The following is a 14,985-nucleotide window of genomic DNA, read 5'->3' on the forward strand; positions in this document are numbered from 1 at the left end:
CTAGGTATATATATACAAAGTGGCCATTCCCAAGCCGACAGCGCTTCATCATTTTGCGGGGTAAATCTTCAAACGTTTATCTTAATGCTCCGAAACAAAGATTCCAGCCATGCCCATGCCCTAGTCAATATTAGTAGAAGTTCAGAGATGAGACCAAACCAACGGGAACTTACAGTTCCAACACACATCGAGGTGACGGCAATTCTCTTGTTCTGACGGCGCAGCTCGGACAGAGCAGTAACGACCTGGCGAGCACCAGTGCAGCCCAACGGATGACCAAGTGCACTGCAAATTGTTAGCAAATGAAGAAGAACGCGCAATGATAACCAGATGACTCACATCGCTCCACCTCTGGGATTGACCTTGCTCTCATCAAGACCCAGCTTGCTGACACAGTAGACCCCCTAGACAGTCATTAGTTAATATAGCTCAGATATATACAACAGGACCAATCATACCATGGACGCAAACGCTTCGTTAATCTCGAAAATATCGATATCGTCCTTGCTCAGGTTGAACTTGGACAGAATCTTGGGGATAGCAATGGAAGGGCCGATACCCATGATTCTAGGTTCCAAACCCGCAACTGTAGCTCCGCAAAACTTGCCAATGATGGGCTGCCCGAGTTCCTGGGCACGGGACCGCTTCATAAGGATGACACCGGCGGCACCATCGGTGATCTGACTGGCATTGCCACCAGTTGTGGCGCTGGGCTTCCACTGAGGGAATGCTGAGCGAATCTTGCCGAGGGACTCGGCAGTGGTGCCATAGCGAACGCCATCGTCACGGTCAACGACGACATCCTTTACCTCACCGGTTTTGGGATCTTTGACTTGGGTCTTGACGGGCACAATCTCGTCGACGGTCCAACCGGCCTTTTGCGCGCGCTCGGCCTTCTGATAACTCTTGGCCGCAAACTGATCGTGTTGCTCTCGAGAAATGTTGAACTGGGCAGCGACGTTCTCTGAGGTCTGGCCCATAGGCTGCATGTTCTGGGAGGCAATAGGATGCGACAGGATCTGAGCCGACATCTCTGGGGCGCCTCCATCGGCGTTGGTGCTCATGCTCTCGGCTCCGACAGCGATACCGATATCGATGGATCCAGCCATGATCTGGTTAGCGACGTTCTGGATCGCCAGCAATCCAGACGAACAGAATCGGTTGGCAATGGAGGCGGCGGCCGTCACGGGGAAGCCAGCTGCAAGCACCGCGGAGCGGGCGAGGTATGCGGAACCAGGCGCAAGCACATTACCGACACAGACATCTTCAACAAGGTTGGGGTCGAGGTTGGATTTTTCGCGGATAGACTGCAGATTGTTAGGATAGAGTATGTTTGGCGAGGACATTGATTTGGTAACATACGGTAAGCAATGAAATTAGGAGATTATCTACTGTGGTGTCTTTCAGGCCACCTTTTCTGGCCTTTGTGAGAGGAGTCCGAACAGCAAGCGTGATCACCTGAGCAGAGGTCAGTCTTCGTCTTAGTTCTCGCCAGCCCTGTTCAGACGTACAATATCATCGGGATTCTTGGCCAACAGCTTGCTCTTCGCCGACACATTCGAACCAGCGACCTGGTTAGCGATCGAGGACAACCGTTGCTGTGGCGTAGACATGATTCTTTTCTGCGGGAACGTTGCAGGAATTTTCTTGTGTCCTGAAGAAGTATATGGGATAGAAGAAAAGACCGAAAGATGAAAGGTCAACTGCTCCGCGAGAATGACCGCGCTATGTTATAGTTCGGAGATGGCGAATGAACMGCGGCATCTAGGACAATATTGATCTGTGAAGGGCAAGGAGAACATAGCAGCCGAAGTGCCACGAGCGAACGGCCGAGCCGAGATCCAGATTAATAATATTAGAGCCAATGGGATAATAAGGCAGAATACGGGGACGAACAAGCATTGCAGCCAGTTGGATAAATAAGGGTATCCTGAGGTCAAGACAAACCCCATAGATCCACTGTGGTAGGTAGACAAGACTGAGAGCCAGCCGGTTCCCGACCGACACTGCCGCAAAACGGACAGTATTGCAGAGGTATTGTTACCGTACGCCTCCAAAGACAGCAGTGGCCTCGGCTGTCGGACTTGGTACCACATCGTGTTAGGGCGGTATGGTAGTTACCAGTGGATCTATCCAAGAGATAAGGCAATTCTTCATGGAAATCCACCTGCATACAGTAAGGACCACAGGAAACATAGTATATAGATTTGACTCTCATACCTCCAGTATCTTGTCTCTCAAGGGTTGTTTGTGGAATTCAGGCTTCTCCCTCGAATCTGAGGTGATACATATTGAGTATCCAAATGTCCTTCCAGGCGTCGGGGAGGAAACATGACTGGGAAGTGGGGAAGAAGCAGTCCGCCCCACAACTTTCCGTTCCCACGCAACGCGTTTTCCCACGGGGAGTGCCGCAGTATTAAATGGGTATGAGGTACTCCGTACCTTGTATTATGTGGTTTGAATTCTCCAGTCGCTTTTACGGATAGAAATATAGCTTTACAACCAATTTATTAGTGTGTGGATGGAGCGGTTGAAGAAGTAGTGCTCCGTATCCTCCACAAAATATATACTTCTAGATTTGGTGGTGGTCTGGACTCTCCAGTGCCTGGGCATGCATGGAAACCTGTAGAACTGTAAATACCTCAGTATGCCATGTCTCTTGGCGCCGCTCCAACCCTGCAGCAGGGGCCTGAACAGATACTCGGGGTAAGTATGACTCTTAGCGCCGGCTCCAAACCTGCACCTGGGGCCTGGACAGATACTCGAGGTAGGTATGAGGCAGTTCCCCGGTACTACCGTATTAGAAATCCATTACAGTAACTATCGGATCACATCCGCTCCTCGACTGCCGTCTCTCCGCACCACTTAGATAGTCTCTAGTGAGCGCCTCATTGGCCTCATGGCCGGCAGAGCTCTCATAATTCAGCTCCCGTCTCGATTCGCCGAGTTAGAACAATTGCCTAGGAGCTGGGTCTTGATAATTAAGGTCATATCGATGCATCCGTATATCTGTTGTTTTCTTAAATCGGACGCGACTACGTACCTCCGCAAATCATATATATCCGAGGAGAGTACCATAGCAACGAGATTAATTGCGCCTTAACTGTTGACTAACTACATCTGCCACTACTATCCCTTTCCTCGACCCGCTGAACACTTTATGGATCTCTTCTCCGAGATATCAGCCCCTTCGCTGGCGGTCGCCTCGGCCCTGACCGTCGCAGCAGGGGCGTATCTGAATGCAAAACTCGCCATTTCCACCGATTTGACGACTATCCGCAATGATCGAGACTGGACGAAACGGCTGGGTCAGCGCATTGCTGAGCTTGGCGATACAGCGACCCTGTACAAGATGCTGGAGCGAGTCGTGGAGGTTCAAGGATGTGGCGCCAACGAGGCACTTTGGTTTGAGAACAAGACATGGACGTATAGCCAGTTGAAGGATCGTGAGTCTGCTCTTACGGATACAGATTTTCTGTCCTGTCTCCTGTTCAACAATTGACTGGTTTGTCTTTCAGTTGTCGACCGCTTCGCAGCTTTGTTGCACTCCAGAGATATCAAGGCAGGCGACTTTGTCGCCGTATTCAACACAAATTCGCCTGAGATGGTGGTAACTATCTACGCTCTGGCGAAACTGGGTGTTGTGGCTGCTTTGATCAATAACAACCTGCGTGGTATGACCCTCGTGAGCTTCCTCTGTCACGACCGATTGAATTGACCCTGTTGAATTAGATGACACATTCAGCCACTGTCTCAGTGTCTCCGGCTCAAAATTCATCATTTCCACACCAGACCTGTCGCAATTTGTATGCTCAGACATGCCTCATATTGCGCTGAACATTGGATCATTCGACGGCATCTCCGTCGGCGCGACTGAGCTGGTTGCCGCAGCTGACCTGCAACAATACTCTCCCACCGGCTTGATCCCGGCCAAGCGATCTGTCCGTGATCTGTGTGTACTCATCTATACATCCGGCACAACAGGAAACCCCAAAGCTTGTGCCATTCGCAACATGATGAACATGACGACGTCGAATCCTCTGACCACGGATATCAGAAACCCTTCCAGATACTACCCACTGCGCACCTATTCCTCTCTTCCTCTCTTCCATGGTACCGCCTACTTTACGGGTATATGCTACTCGGTCGGCAATGCAGGCACCCTGTGTTTGCGACGCAAGTTCTCCGCCTCCCAATTCTGGAAAGATGTTCATGACTCTAGAGCTACCCGTATTCTGTATATCGGTGAACTCTGTCGATACCTGCTAGCCACACCTCCATCTCCATATGACAAGGACCACGTCTGCATTGTCGCGGCGGGCAACGGATTGCGGGGGGAGATCTGGGAGCGGTTCCGGCAAAGATTCAACGTCCCCGAGATCCGCGAATTCTATCGATCCACTGAAGGCGTGGCCAAGTTCGACAATTATGGCGTGGGTGCATGGGGAGCGGGCAAAGTAGGTTTCTCGGGGCCCATCCGACGATTCTTGGAAGAGGATGTCTTCATCGTCAAGTACGACCCGGAGACCGAGATGCCGTATCGGGACCCGAAGACCGGGTTCTGTGTCAAGGCCAAGCTGGGCGAGGAGGGAGAGGCCATTGGTCGAGTCAGGGACCGGGGCATGCTGACCGAATACCTGCGCAACGAGGAAGCCACCGAGAAGAAGCTCCTGCGGGACGTCTTCGTCAAGGGCGATCTGTATCAACGCACCGGCGACCTTCTCGTCCAGGACCACTCGGGCTGGGTCAGATTTCAGGACCGCGTGGGAGACACGTTTCGCTGGAAGGGCGAGAATGTGAGCGCTGGGGAAATCAGGGACCACATCTGTCGTATACCAGGTGTCCAAGACGCCGTTGTTTACGGCGTGAAACTGAGCGGGTATGTTCTCTCATTCAGCCTGGGGGCCTGTCATGCTAACTCTAGCTTCAGATACGACGGTCAAGCCGGTGCTGCTGGTATTACACTCGAAGATCCCGCAGCAGAGGCCGACTTCATGGCGAACCTGCACCGGGCGCTGAAAAAGAAAGGCGTACCGTCGTATGCCATCCCGAGGCTTGTTCGGCTGACCGAGAAGTGAGTTCACCTACAATTACCTAAATACACACCGACTTCTTCGACTAATGTTCTCTTCTTTTCGATGATAGGGTAGCAACTGGCGTGACATTCAAGCAGGCAAAGGGCGAACTGGCCAAAAAGGGCTGGGACCCCCGTGCCCAGACCAAGGGCGACAAGCTGTACTGGCTGAACGGCCCCACATACCAGAAGCTAGACGAGCAGAGTTGGGCTTCAATAGAGAGCGGACGGGCCAAATTGTAATTGTTTGATCCATTGTATATATATACTAGACGATCGCTAGGTAGTAGATAGTTGGTCATATTCTTAGACACGGATACCTGGATGTCGCTGGAGATGGTCAATAAAGTGATAGGTGTCAACGTCGAACAAGAGATCCGAGATAGTTTCAAGTAATTTGGCACAATCTTGTCCCACTGCAGGATGCCTTGAGTGGCTATTAGTTCAAGAAGATCCAGCCAATACTATGCATAGCATACTGCGTGTGTGCGATCGACGGACAGCTAACTGGATTCTCCCACCAATACAGGGAAAGAATCACTTTAGATCTCGTTAGTGTTAGCCACCACGCGGGCCATAATCTCGATAAGGGTTTTTCGCTTTTCCCTATCTGCTGGATTCTGCAGAATGCGCGGGGTTACATATTTTGACATTCTGCAGCCTGCAGACTCTTCCCTGGATACCCCTGTTTTGTGAGCATATTGACACGAGTATGTCCTCTTTAGCGTTGGGCGATGTGGAAGCATCTGCAACTTGCGATGCAAAACTCAAGCAGCAAGTGGCATCTCACACGGTTGATGATAAAGAGTCCGAAGAGCTTGTAGCACCTGATGTATTTGACGAGAGATATCGCACGACAAAATGGGAGATCTGGGCCTACTATGCGTGCGTGCGAACCAACATACTAATTAATCGCTAACATTGCATAGCTACTACATTGGAAATAACGGGCTCTCTCTATTCAGTACGTTACTATCATCCTGATTATCAATCGGACAAGATACTAATGAAGGTGTAGATTTCGCTCCCACAGCCTTCCAGAACCTCCTCTACCAAGCCGCAGGCGACCAGGGAACCCTCCCCTTTGCAGGCCGCCAGCGCTCGATCAACAGTATCGTCCTCCTGAGCAACGGCATCTCCTTCGCCATCCAGATCGTCGTCTTCTTAGTAATAGGCAGCTTCGCCGACTTCGGGACCTGGCGGCCTAACATCCTGATCGTCTTGTCGGTTATCGCCTACGCCATCGGCTTTGGCTGGTTGGGCGTCCATACGCAGGAGCAATGGCACGTCGGCGTGGGATTGTACATTGTAGGACTAATCGCGTATCAGACGACGCTGACGTTCTGGACGGCTGCGTTTCCTGGTCTGGCGCGGAATACGGCCGAGATGAAGGATCGCGCAGATGCGTATGTAGCGGGTAGCATCTCGCGGGAGGAGTACGACAATGCGGACACGATGGCGCGGAGCCGGCTGGCCAATGTAGCGTTCTATGTGCAGTCTGTGGCGGAGATTGTGATCCTCGCTGTCATCGTGGGGATCATGTTTGGGCTGAGGGTTGATGAGAGCCAGTCGAATAATAACTGGGGATTGAGTGTGCTGATTGCGTTTGCCTCCGGGGTGTGGCTGCTCGTCTCGCTGCCGTGGTTTGTTCTCGAGAAACGACGGCCGGGGCAGGACCCTGGACGGAACATCATCGTTGCGGGATTGACGCAGCTATACCATGCGGGAAGGGAGGTGTGGAAACTCAAGCAGAGTCTGCTATATCTGATAGGTAAGATCGTGTACTTCCGTGGAGATTTCCCTCATGGTAAGCTGACCAGCACTCGCCTGAAGGATATTTCCTCCTCGGCGACTCCCTCAACACAACAGTCACGGTGATTGGGACATTGCAGAATAGCATCGTCGCATACAACACACTGCAACTGACCTATCTCCTGATCGTAGGCATAGCAGCACAGGTAGGTCTTCTGTCCCCATGAGCCGCCCTCGCTAACGCCTTCACCTCTCCAGGCACTTGGCATTTACGCCTTTTGGTACATCCAGCGGCGCTACAAGCTCGGTACGAAGACCATGTTCAATGCCATCGCAGTGGGAATCATCCTGCTTGACGGATGGGGGATGATCGGCATCTGGACGCAGCGGTTCGGTTTCCACCATGCTTGGGAGATTTGGGTAAGCCTTCAGCCCAACGCAGCCTCCTAGATAGAGTTCATGGCGCGTCTACTAACAATCACACAACAGCTCTACCAAGCCTTCTACGGCCTTTTCGTCTGCCCCTGGTACAGCTACTCCCAGATCATGATCTCGGAGGTCACGCCCCGCGGCCACGAGTTTCTGTTCTTCAGCTTGTTCAGCATTATCGGCAAGACATCCTCGTTCATTGGGCCGCTGGTCTCCAGTGCGATCATCGATGCCTCGCCTTCGGGGAATGTGTCGACACCGTTTTATTTCCTGTTTGCTTTGAGTGTGGTGAGTTTTGTGATTTTGGTGCTTGGGGTTGATCTGGAGAAGAGTCGGAGGGAGCAGGAGGTTTTCCTGAGGGAGAACAAGAGTAGGATGCTTAGTTCAGAGAGTTCAGTCAACATGTGACGTAGATTATGGCGCCAGTAACTTCAACGAAGACGAACTAGATAGCAATTCTCACTGTGGAATTCCCATATCAGTTGGTATACATACATAGATTGTACTTCGACGTGACTTTTCCCTCCTTGGTAAGTGTAAACGCAGTATAGAAACAAATTAAGAATAACTCCAACCCATGCTATGCCTAAGCGCCTGGTATTCGAAGAGCAAACAGACGAAAAAAGACAGCGGAAGCTGAATGTGAACGTCGCAGAAGCAAAATCCCTAGCCACCAAGGCAGATGTGATACGATTGCCTCTATGCCTCGCCGTCCGAAGAAGCGCCCTTGGACTTGCTCTTCTTTTTCTTCTTCTTTTCCTTCTTCTCGGAGCCGTCGACGTCGGGCTCGGCCTCGGCCTCGCGCTTCCGCTTCTTCTTCTCTTTCTTCTCCTTCTTCTTCTCCTCGGCCTCCAGCTCCTCGGGCGGAATAAACGACTTGGCCCGCTCCTGCATCTTCTCCTCGCGCTTCTGGCGCTGCCGCTCCATAACCTCCTCCTTCTGGGCGCGCTCCTTGGCCTCCTTGGACAGGAAGTACTCGCCGGACTCGATCTGCAGATCCACCTTGCTCTTTTCCGGCGCCGGCGGGAACGGTGTGTACACCTTCTTCGATTTGTCGGTGACCTTGTAGGGAACGCGGCGCTTCGACAGCGTACGCTTCTTGAAGTTGGGCAGGAACCGGTCCCAGGATTCGTTGGCGAGCGTGGGATCCTTGGCCAGCTCGCGCTTGATCATGAGCTCCTTGATGTGGTAGATCGGGTGGATGTTGGCCATGCAGTCGTTGACCACCCGGCGGACCTCCTTCAGCCCCTTGTAAGGACCCATCGCCGCGACCGTATTACCCTGGACCAGGATGTAGGTGCTGGTGAGCAGCTCCAGCGCTTTCAGCGTGGAGCCGGAGGGACCGAGGAGCCGCTGTCGGCGTTTCACGAAGCGCTCCTTGTTGCGGACTTGGTTGCGGATCTTGATGATGTCGCATGCGACGCCGTCTTCGAGGATTTTCAGGGCCTGGACCATGATCGTCAGTTATAAGGCGGGGGTCCCATGTTACTGCAAGAACTCACCTGTTGAACGGGTACGCTTCTCGACAACAGCTTGATCAGATCACGAGCCTTCAGAATGGCTGCAGGGTCGAAGGTTTTACGAGTAGTCTTCACAGTCATGCTACCCTCAACCAAGTCAAGCGTACAGGCGATTCCATGCTTCTCCAACGCTCTCGTCACCACCGGCCAAGCTTCCTTCAGATATTGTTCGCGATACTTGGGGAACAGGGTTGCAAAGGACGATTCTTCCGCAAAACTACCGCCGATATTGTCATCGGGCTTGAATTCTTCAATCTAGTTAAGTGATCGCAAGTCAGCATCGAGTAGAATGTTGCAAGATAAATCCTGGGAATACGTACCTTCCACTTATCGATATCGTCCGTATCCCACGGCTTATCCCTTTTGTATGTGGAAGGCATCTTGAGTCCGTGTTGCGTTGCTCAACAGCAGATGCGTGCTGTCAAAAGATAATGATCGGTATTCAAGCTGGATACAACTTTTTTTCTCCCCGCGGACACTTACCCCATTGGGACACTATTGCAGCCTTGAAATTCAGGCATCAAAAGGCACCAACAAATCTGATTTGCGCCGTAAGCGCCCAAACGCGCAATCACCAACGTGTGCTCTTGACATGGTCAGAGTTGAGCCAGCTCCAGTGTGCGGTTCTTTTACTTGTCATAATTGCTATTATTATATCTCCTTATTGAGCGTGAACGGAGGATGTTGGAATGTGCGAATAGGTATTGAGCATGCCTATATGGAGTGTCGCGAAGAGGAGTGCAATTTCAATTTGCTCAATATACTCGTCACATTGTCATAAGACTAGCAGATTGATCCATCAAGCCTCTCTAATACTGTGGCCTTGATTCTCCTTCCTCTGTAGATCTCGTCGTCATGTTGTCCTGACAAAAATTGGACACTTGCCATTTCGGTAATATCCCATCTCGCCATTCTCAGTACAATTTCGTATCCATTACTCAGGGTCATTGACTATGCCCTCCTGATATATTATTCCGACTAGGCTCAGTAACAACCAGATTATCCCGCTCCGTTATTGACGGTCAATGAGGTTACTTGTTGGTGAAAAGGGCAGGGAGACTCGGAGCCGAAAGATGTCAGAACAGCCGCGGAGCATTGAGTACCTGGACAGTGCACATTCAATCCGTCATGTTTCCGAGCTTGAAGTGTTCTCTGGCCCTAAGTGGGCATTAAAACTCTGAACCGCCAAACTGCCGATGCGGACACAACTGATGAGGATCTCCTCAGAGGGTAGATAGCAGCCGTGGGGTTGGCATGACGCTATCCCAAACTTGATAGTTAGACAGATTCTAAAAGTCCAGACGCATCCAGCTGTTCAATCGCATGTTATAGAGAGAAGACAGACAGAGACGTTAGGTTGTTATCTGGTCGTCTGGAATGCAAATCTCCCTTCTCGCTCGCGGTCTGGTTCTGGGTAAGGTTAAATAGTCAGCGTCCCGTCAGTTTGGTTCTGGTTCCGGACCCGCGACGGTCCATCTCTCGAGCCCCTTCATTCAGTCTTCTTCCTCTTTCTTCTTAATTCGCTTCTCCCTTTGGGTATCCATCGTTGCTCTGCCAAGGGTTGTTTATCCAATTTCATCTGCTTGGAGAGGTTGCTCAATCTTCAATATCTCATATGTCTTTCTAATAATAGACCAAGCTCGCAATGGTAGATGCTTGGTCTTCGAGGACAGTACCCTAGCGTCTAATCAGCGGCATGTCGTCGTCGTGAAGGTCGTTCAAGCTGCTTTTGTGAAGATTCACAGAAAGTCCTCTCGAAGGATGGGTTTACTGACGTATTGGCTAAAATGAACATTGATGACGAGCTATCGGCGCGTGTCAAGACCGGTCTCGGTATTCTCCTGGAAGGTGATCATGCTGCAGAACAGCAGAGTTAGAGTCACTGCTTGATTGTCGGTGTTAATCTCAGCTCATAATGCTTCGAATTCAATGTTGTCGAACAAAACCAGATGCTAACCAGTGAGGTTGATATTCTGTCTCGCAGTAACAGAGTTCGGAAACAAGTCGGGAGAAAGACACTTGACTAACCGACGTCTGTCTCATTCAGTTCTCAGAGCTAGTACAAACCAAGATCTCTAATCGGACGACGGCAAACATGATTCACTTTACGCATTCCAGGAATGACTGAGCCTCGAGGTGAACCGAACCGTGAGCGCCCCATCAGCTCTTGAAACACAAAACAGAGCGATCCATCGACCTGCTTTCCTCCTCAATTTCAGTGCAGCTATTCTGGCTTTCTTCCAATGCAGACGTACCTGAACCATCAGAAGGGAGACATAATGGCCGATCCGCGGTCACTTACAAGGGAAAGTACGCCTTCAGGCTCGCCGTTTCCGCTTCTTCTCGTGCTTGAGTAATGAGTTCCTGGAAATCTTGCTGAGGCATGCCGGAAATTTGAGTCAATGGGTACAGTGCCAATGATGGAAGCAGGCTATTGACGTTCTCTCGGTTAAGCATGCCAATTTCTTGCATTTTACGGTCTAGCACACTGGTTGAGCAACCCGCAAACGAAACGGGAAGTGAGGACTCACCAATGGACCACGCCGAAAGAGGAAGAGGAATCATTCTCGCGTCAATCTCTTTGAAACCTCTGTCCCGAAGAAGATTGTTCAACCGTGTTCCTACACGCACATCCTTTGTTCCTTCGTATGACCTCAGGAACTCTGTGCTCCATCGTCTCAGAGCATGTTCCTCGGTAATCGAGCCGTTGTCCGATTGGACGTTGAAGTATATTTCGGTCAATTGTACCCATCCGCCTGGCTTCAAGACTCTGAGGAATTTGACCAAGTCAGCCCTCGGCCATTTCTTTTGTAGTTTGTCAGATGACCAACGACCCTGGCTTAGCAGAGAGCGCACCTTTTGATGTCTGCGAGGTAGGACGGCCATCTGGCTCTGTTGATGCCAGTTGCAAGAAGCCTTGAATGAACAAGGTCGAAATGATTGGAGGGAAAGGTGAATCGGCGATTGAGGTCGTCGACCTGGTGATGAGATGTCAGCCTGACGCTTTCAGGAGCCCTGTCCAGCCTAAGTCCTGCAGCTATGCGTCCATCTCTGGATCGTTGGAAGTCTCTGCCCACCTGTAACCATAGATTCTCGGGCACGTCATCCGGATTCTTGTGCGGAGATATGTCAAGACCAATTACCTTGCTCACGCCGAACTTGTCAGTCTCTGTGTGTGGAACGCTTTGAGTCGACAATATTCACCCTGCAATCTGGATATTGGGTAGCCATATCGACTGCCCAAGATCCAGCGCCATAACCACAGTCGAGTACTCTGCGAAGTCGAGGGATCGGTGGAAAAATCAGTCGGCCGTCGAAGACCTTAGAAAACACTCGATGCTGAAGGTCGAGACGTTCTGCTTCTTCCTGATAATGAACAACGGTCAATGCATGCCAACTCTTGAAGACCGCGGCCATACATCGTCAACAGGCTCAAACGCTATCTGGTTGTCGATGGAGAACTTGTGGAATTCTCGTCCATGGATCGTTACGGTGTGGAGGTATACTTCGTCCAATTCCTCCGTCTCTGAATCAGAGCTCCTTGTTATGGAAGTGTCAGCGCGTCTTCGCATTCATGTGGGCAAGGTGATCTTTCGGAGGGAGTACGTCATGCCGTCTTTGATTCTTCGATTTCGTTCAACAGCCTGCTGTCTCAGTATGTCTGGTTCGAAATGCTCGACGAGGGGCGGAGAGAAGCCGATGTCGAGCGGGTATGTAGGAGGAAGCGAACACGAAATGATATCTGGGAAGGGACCTGTAGCTGGAAGCGATTGACGTGGTACAAGATACTATCGCAGAGCTCTTTCTGATCGATTCAGACGACAAAAAGAGCTTATGTTCTCCTCATGGGACGTCTTAGGAGCGTACTTTGCGGGACTCGAGGCTCTTACTAAATGTGCGGATGGTGGAAAACCCGCTCTGCCCCAATCCTAGCTCCTCTGTTGCGCGGAGGGACAAAACAACGCTGTTGGCAAAACTTCAGTGAACCAAAACTGCTACAAATGGACAAGCATCATTGCTGTATTCATCTCTAAGCCGCACTACTTCATTGTGACCTCAAGGGACGATAGTATTGATTGTCGACAAGAGCGAGTCTGATTACCGTATTCGGACTAAGTCTGACCTCCCAGCAAATTTGCAGGAAAGGAGGGGTCGGCGGTGTCTCCCAGAGGGGCCGCTGATGCCGACGAGATCAAACAGAGGAAGATCTCTAGGGTCCTCGCTGTGGCTTGGGCTGCTGGGTATTGAACTAAATCGATTATCGAGCTTCAAATGGTTGCCTGACAAGTTGGGTTTGTGTTACGGACATTCGGAGCCTCCTGCAACCTCTGTTCCTAGAACTTGATGAAGAACGTCAGACTGATCCGTTTCCTATGAGCGATACATTGGTGCTCCTATCGCTTAGTTTCTTCTGTCTCAAGAGTTGTTCTCGCTCGAGAATTCAACGCGGCGACTCAGACCAGCTAACGGATGCACCTTCATGCATTGTATACAGTTACGCAATGGACCCCAATACCCACCAAAATGTCGATTACACGACAGCCTACATGCACTTAAATGGTGTACAGAGGCTACAGCCGCACAAGAAACGATCGAGAAATTGGTTCATCACTACAGAGGCACGAAGGGCTACGGTATTGAGCTGACTTCCATAGAAATCAGCCACACACAATGCAGGGACGCGGAGCGTCCTCTGGACTAACGGGTCGTTGCATGAAAAGTCAACACGCATGCAAGGTAATCCTCAATCATCATGGAACCTTGCMTAATCTCAGCAGTCAGTGTCGCAGCGATCACATGATAAATTTCTCACTCATGCCTGCGTCTCACTGGTTGTGGATCGAAAGATTTGCTCGTTTGACTTCAAGAATGCGAAAAGACCTCAACGGAGGTAAATAATGACGGCGTCGACGGACGAGCTGGGTGGGGAGACGGCCTGACTGGCTTAGGGGCTCCTCATGTACGAAAATAGGAGGAAAGGGCATCAAAGTAACTACACAGTACACATTGCTTATAGGGTCTTATTCCCATAAGTGTTCATCCCTGAGAATATGAGCCACAAAGTATGGAGTGCAGAACTATTCTTCTTACGACTCAACTGTTACTCATATCCATTCTTTTTTCCTGGCCCGGTGCCGCTATCACCTCGCTTCTTCACCGCTTCTTGTTGGTGTGCTAACAATCCTGACGACTTCAGCCAATGTGATTGGATGACGAACAAAATCGCGGATAACGGGCATGCTCGGTCTGCTGCTATTTCTAAGAGCGGGGCAATGACGTTTACTGGTCTTTGGGGCAGTCAGAAGCATATGACGAGCAAATGGGCTTGCCTGGTGGGAAAAGCCTTTTGAAACCGAATATGTGGCTGGATCACAGACTCCTCCGGGTTCGAGGCCCTCCTAGCGCGGAGGGGTGGTATAAATTCCACGCAAACACTTGCCGTGGGTTGTCGTTACGGGCGATCTACGGGCTTCATGGCCTCAGATTGAAAGGATCCAGGCTGTCGGGTCTCGCTCTCATTTCGAAATATTAAATGAGAGCTTCGAAGCCTGTCAGAACAATGATAGCAATTCCAGAACCATGGTTCACTGCTCGAGAAGAAACGGCAACTGGGGCCGCTGGCGTGTCTAGTGCAGCCGATAGCCCGGCGTTACATAGCTGCACTGACCAGGAGTATGAAGAACTAAATGAACTAAATCACCCGCCTCGTGTCCTGAAAGCTATAAAGTCCCGACCCATGGCAAAAATGCCAGTGGGCCTTCCAACTAATTGACGGCCCCTAAGGTGTCATATTTGACGCTGGCAGTAGTGATCACCATCACAAAGGCAATTTCCTCTGATTTTGAGGCTTAGATGAGTAGGTGCTCTGCCGGTCGAGCGAGCTTCCTTCCTAATGTCAGCGCCTGGAGAGCCTGGACACCGGACAGCGCAGGGCGCAGCCCTCAGCCTGATCCAATGATTTCCTTACCTACAAGGCAGAGAAGAACAATGAAGGATCAGCCTCTAATTCCCGCTGACTTATCTACACAATTGACTTTACAATGGGCAAAAAGTACGTTTGTTTCTCTGGCTTAGTGCTGACTGATTCCTGCGCTTGCGATGCCACAGCACCAGGGCCAGTAGTGCTCCAGAAAGCCTCTTCCCATTGTCACCCACTCCTCTCCATCGTCATATCGACATCGAACAAATGCTCTCCTGGCGGCAAGGCTA

General features: G+C 50.9%; 5 protein-coding genes across 5 annotated transcripts; 2 read left to right on the top strand and 3 right to left on the bottom strand.

Moving 5' to 3' along the window:
• Positions 1 to 81: 81 nt before the first annotated feature.
• Asppvi_007712 (putative peroxisomal 3-ketoacyl-coA thiolase (Kat1)) lies at positions 82 to 1,613 on the bottom strand (the record flags this gene model as incomplete). Its single annotated transcript, XM_043303596.1, has 6 exons — positions 82 to 120; positions 174 to 285; positions 340 to 404; positions 459 to 1,307; positions 1,363 to 1,458; positions 1,512 to 1,613. The coding sequence occupies 6 exons, from the start codon at positions 1,611 to 1,613 to the stop codon at positions 82 to 84; spliced, it is 1,263 nt and encodes a 420-aa protein (XP_043159531.1).
• Positions 1,614 to 3,160: 1,547 nt separating this feature from the next.
• Asppvi_007713 (putative bifunctional fatty acid transporter/acyl-CoA synthetase (FAT1)) lies at positions 3,161 to 5,317 on the top strand (the record flags this gene model as incomplete). Its single annotated transcript, XM_043303597.1, has 5 exons — positions 3,161 to 3,446; positions 3,519 to 3,674; positions 3,733 to 4,879; positions 4,931 to 5,074; positions 5,146 to 5,317. The coding sequence occupies 5 exons, from the start codon at positions 3,161 to 3,163 to the stop codon at positions 5,315 to 5,317; spliced, it is 1,905 nt and encodes a 634-aa protein (XP_043159532.1).
• A 469-nt stretch (positions 5,318 to 5,786) lies between these two features.
• On the top strand, positions 5,787 to 7,663 carry Asppvi_007714 (MFS transporter; the record flags this gene model as incomplete). Its single annotated transcript, XM_043303598.1, has 6 exons — positions 5,787 to 5,959; positions 6,004 to 6,038; positions 6,093 to 6,845; positions 6,908 to 7,032; positions 7,085 to 7,246; positions 7,316 to 7,663. 6 exons carry the CDS (start codon positions 5,787 to 5,789, stop codon positions 7,661 to 7,663), a joined length of 1,596 nt encoding a protein of 531 aa, XP_043159533.1.
• A 291-nt stretch (positions 7,664 to 7,954) lies between these two features.
• On the bottom strand, positions 7,955 to 9,155 carry Asppvi_007715 (KRR1 small subunit processome component; the record flags this gene model as incomplete). The annotated part of the gene is made up of 3 exons (XM_043303599.1): positions 7,955 to 8,701; positions 8,758 to 9,030; positions 9,096 to 9,155. The coding sequence occupies 3 exons, from the start codon at positions 9,153 to 9,155 to the stop codon at positions 7,955 to 7,957; spliced, it is 1,080 nt and encodes a 359-aa protein (XP_043159534.1).
• A 1,918-nt stretch (positions 9,156 to 11,073) lies between these two features.
• Asppvi_007716 (uncharacterized protein) lies at positions 11,074 to 12,347 on the bottom strand (the record flags this gene model as incomplete). The annotated part of the gene is made up of 4 exons (XM_043303600.1): positions 11,074 to 11,545; positions 11,632 to 11,918; positions 11,980 to 12,141; positions 12,195 to 12,347. The coding sequence occupies 4 exons, from the start codon at positions 12,345 to 12,347 to the stop codon at positions 11,074 to 11,076; spliced, it is 1,074 nt and encodes a 357-aa protein (XP_043159535.1).
• Positions 12,348 to 14,985: the final 2,638 nt, after the last annotated feature.

This window comes from Aspergillus pseudoviridinutans, assembly GCF_018340605.1.
Source record: "Aspergillus pseudoviridinutans IFM 55266 DNA, scaffold_5, whole genome shotgun sequence".
NCBI classification, from domain to species: Eukaryota; Fungi; Ascomycota; class Eurotiomycetes; order Eurotiales; family Aspergillaceae; genus Aspergillus; species Aspergillus pseudoviridinutans.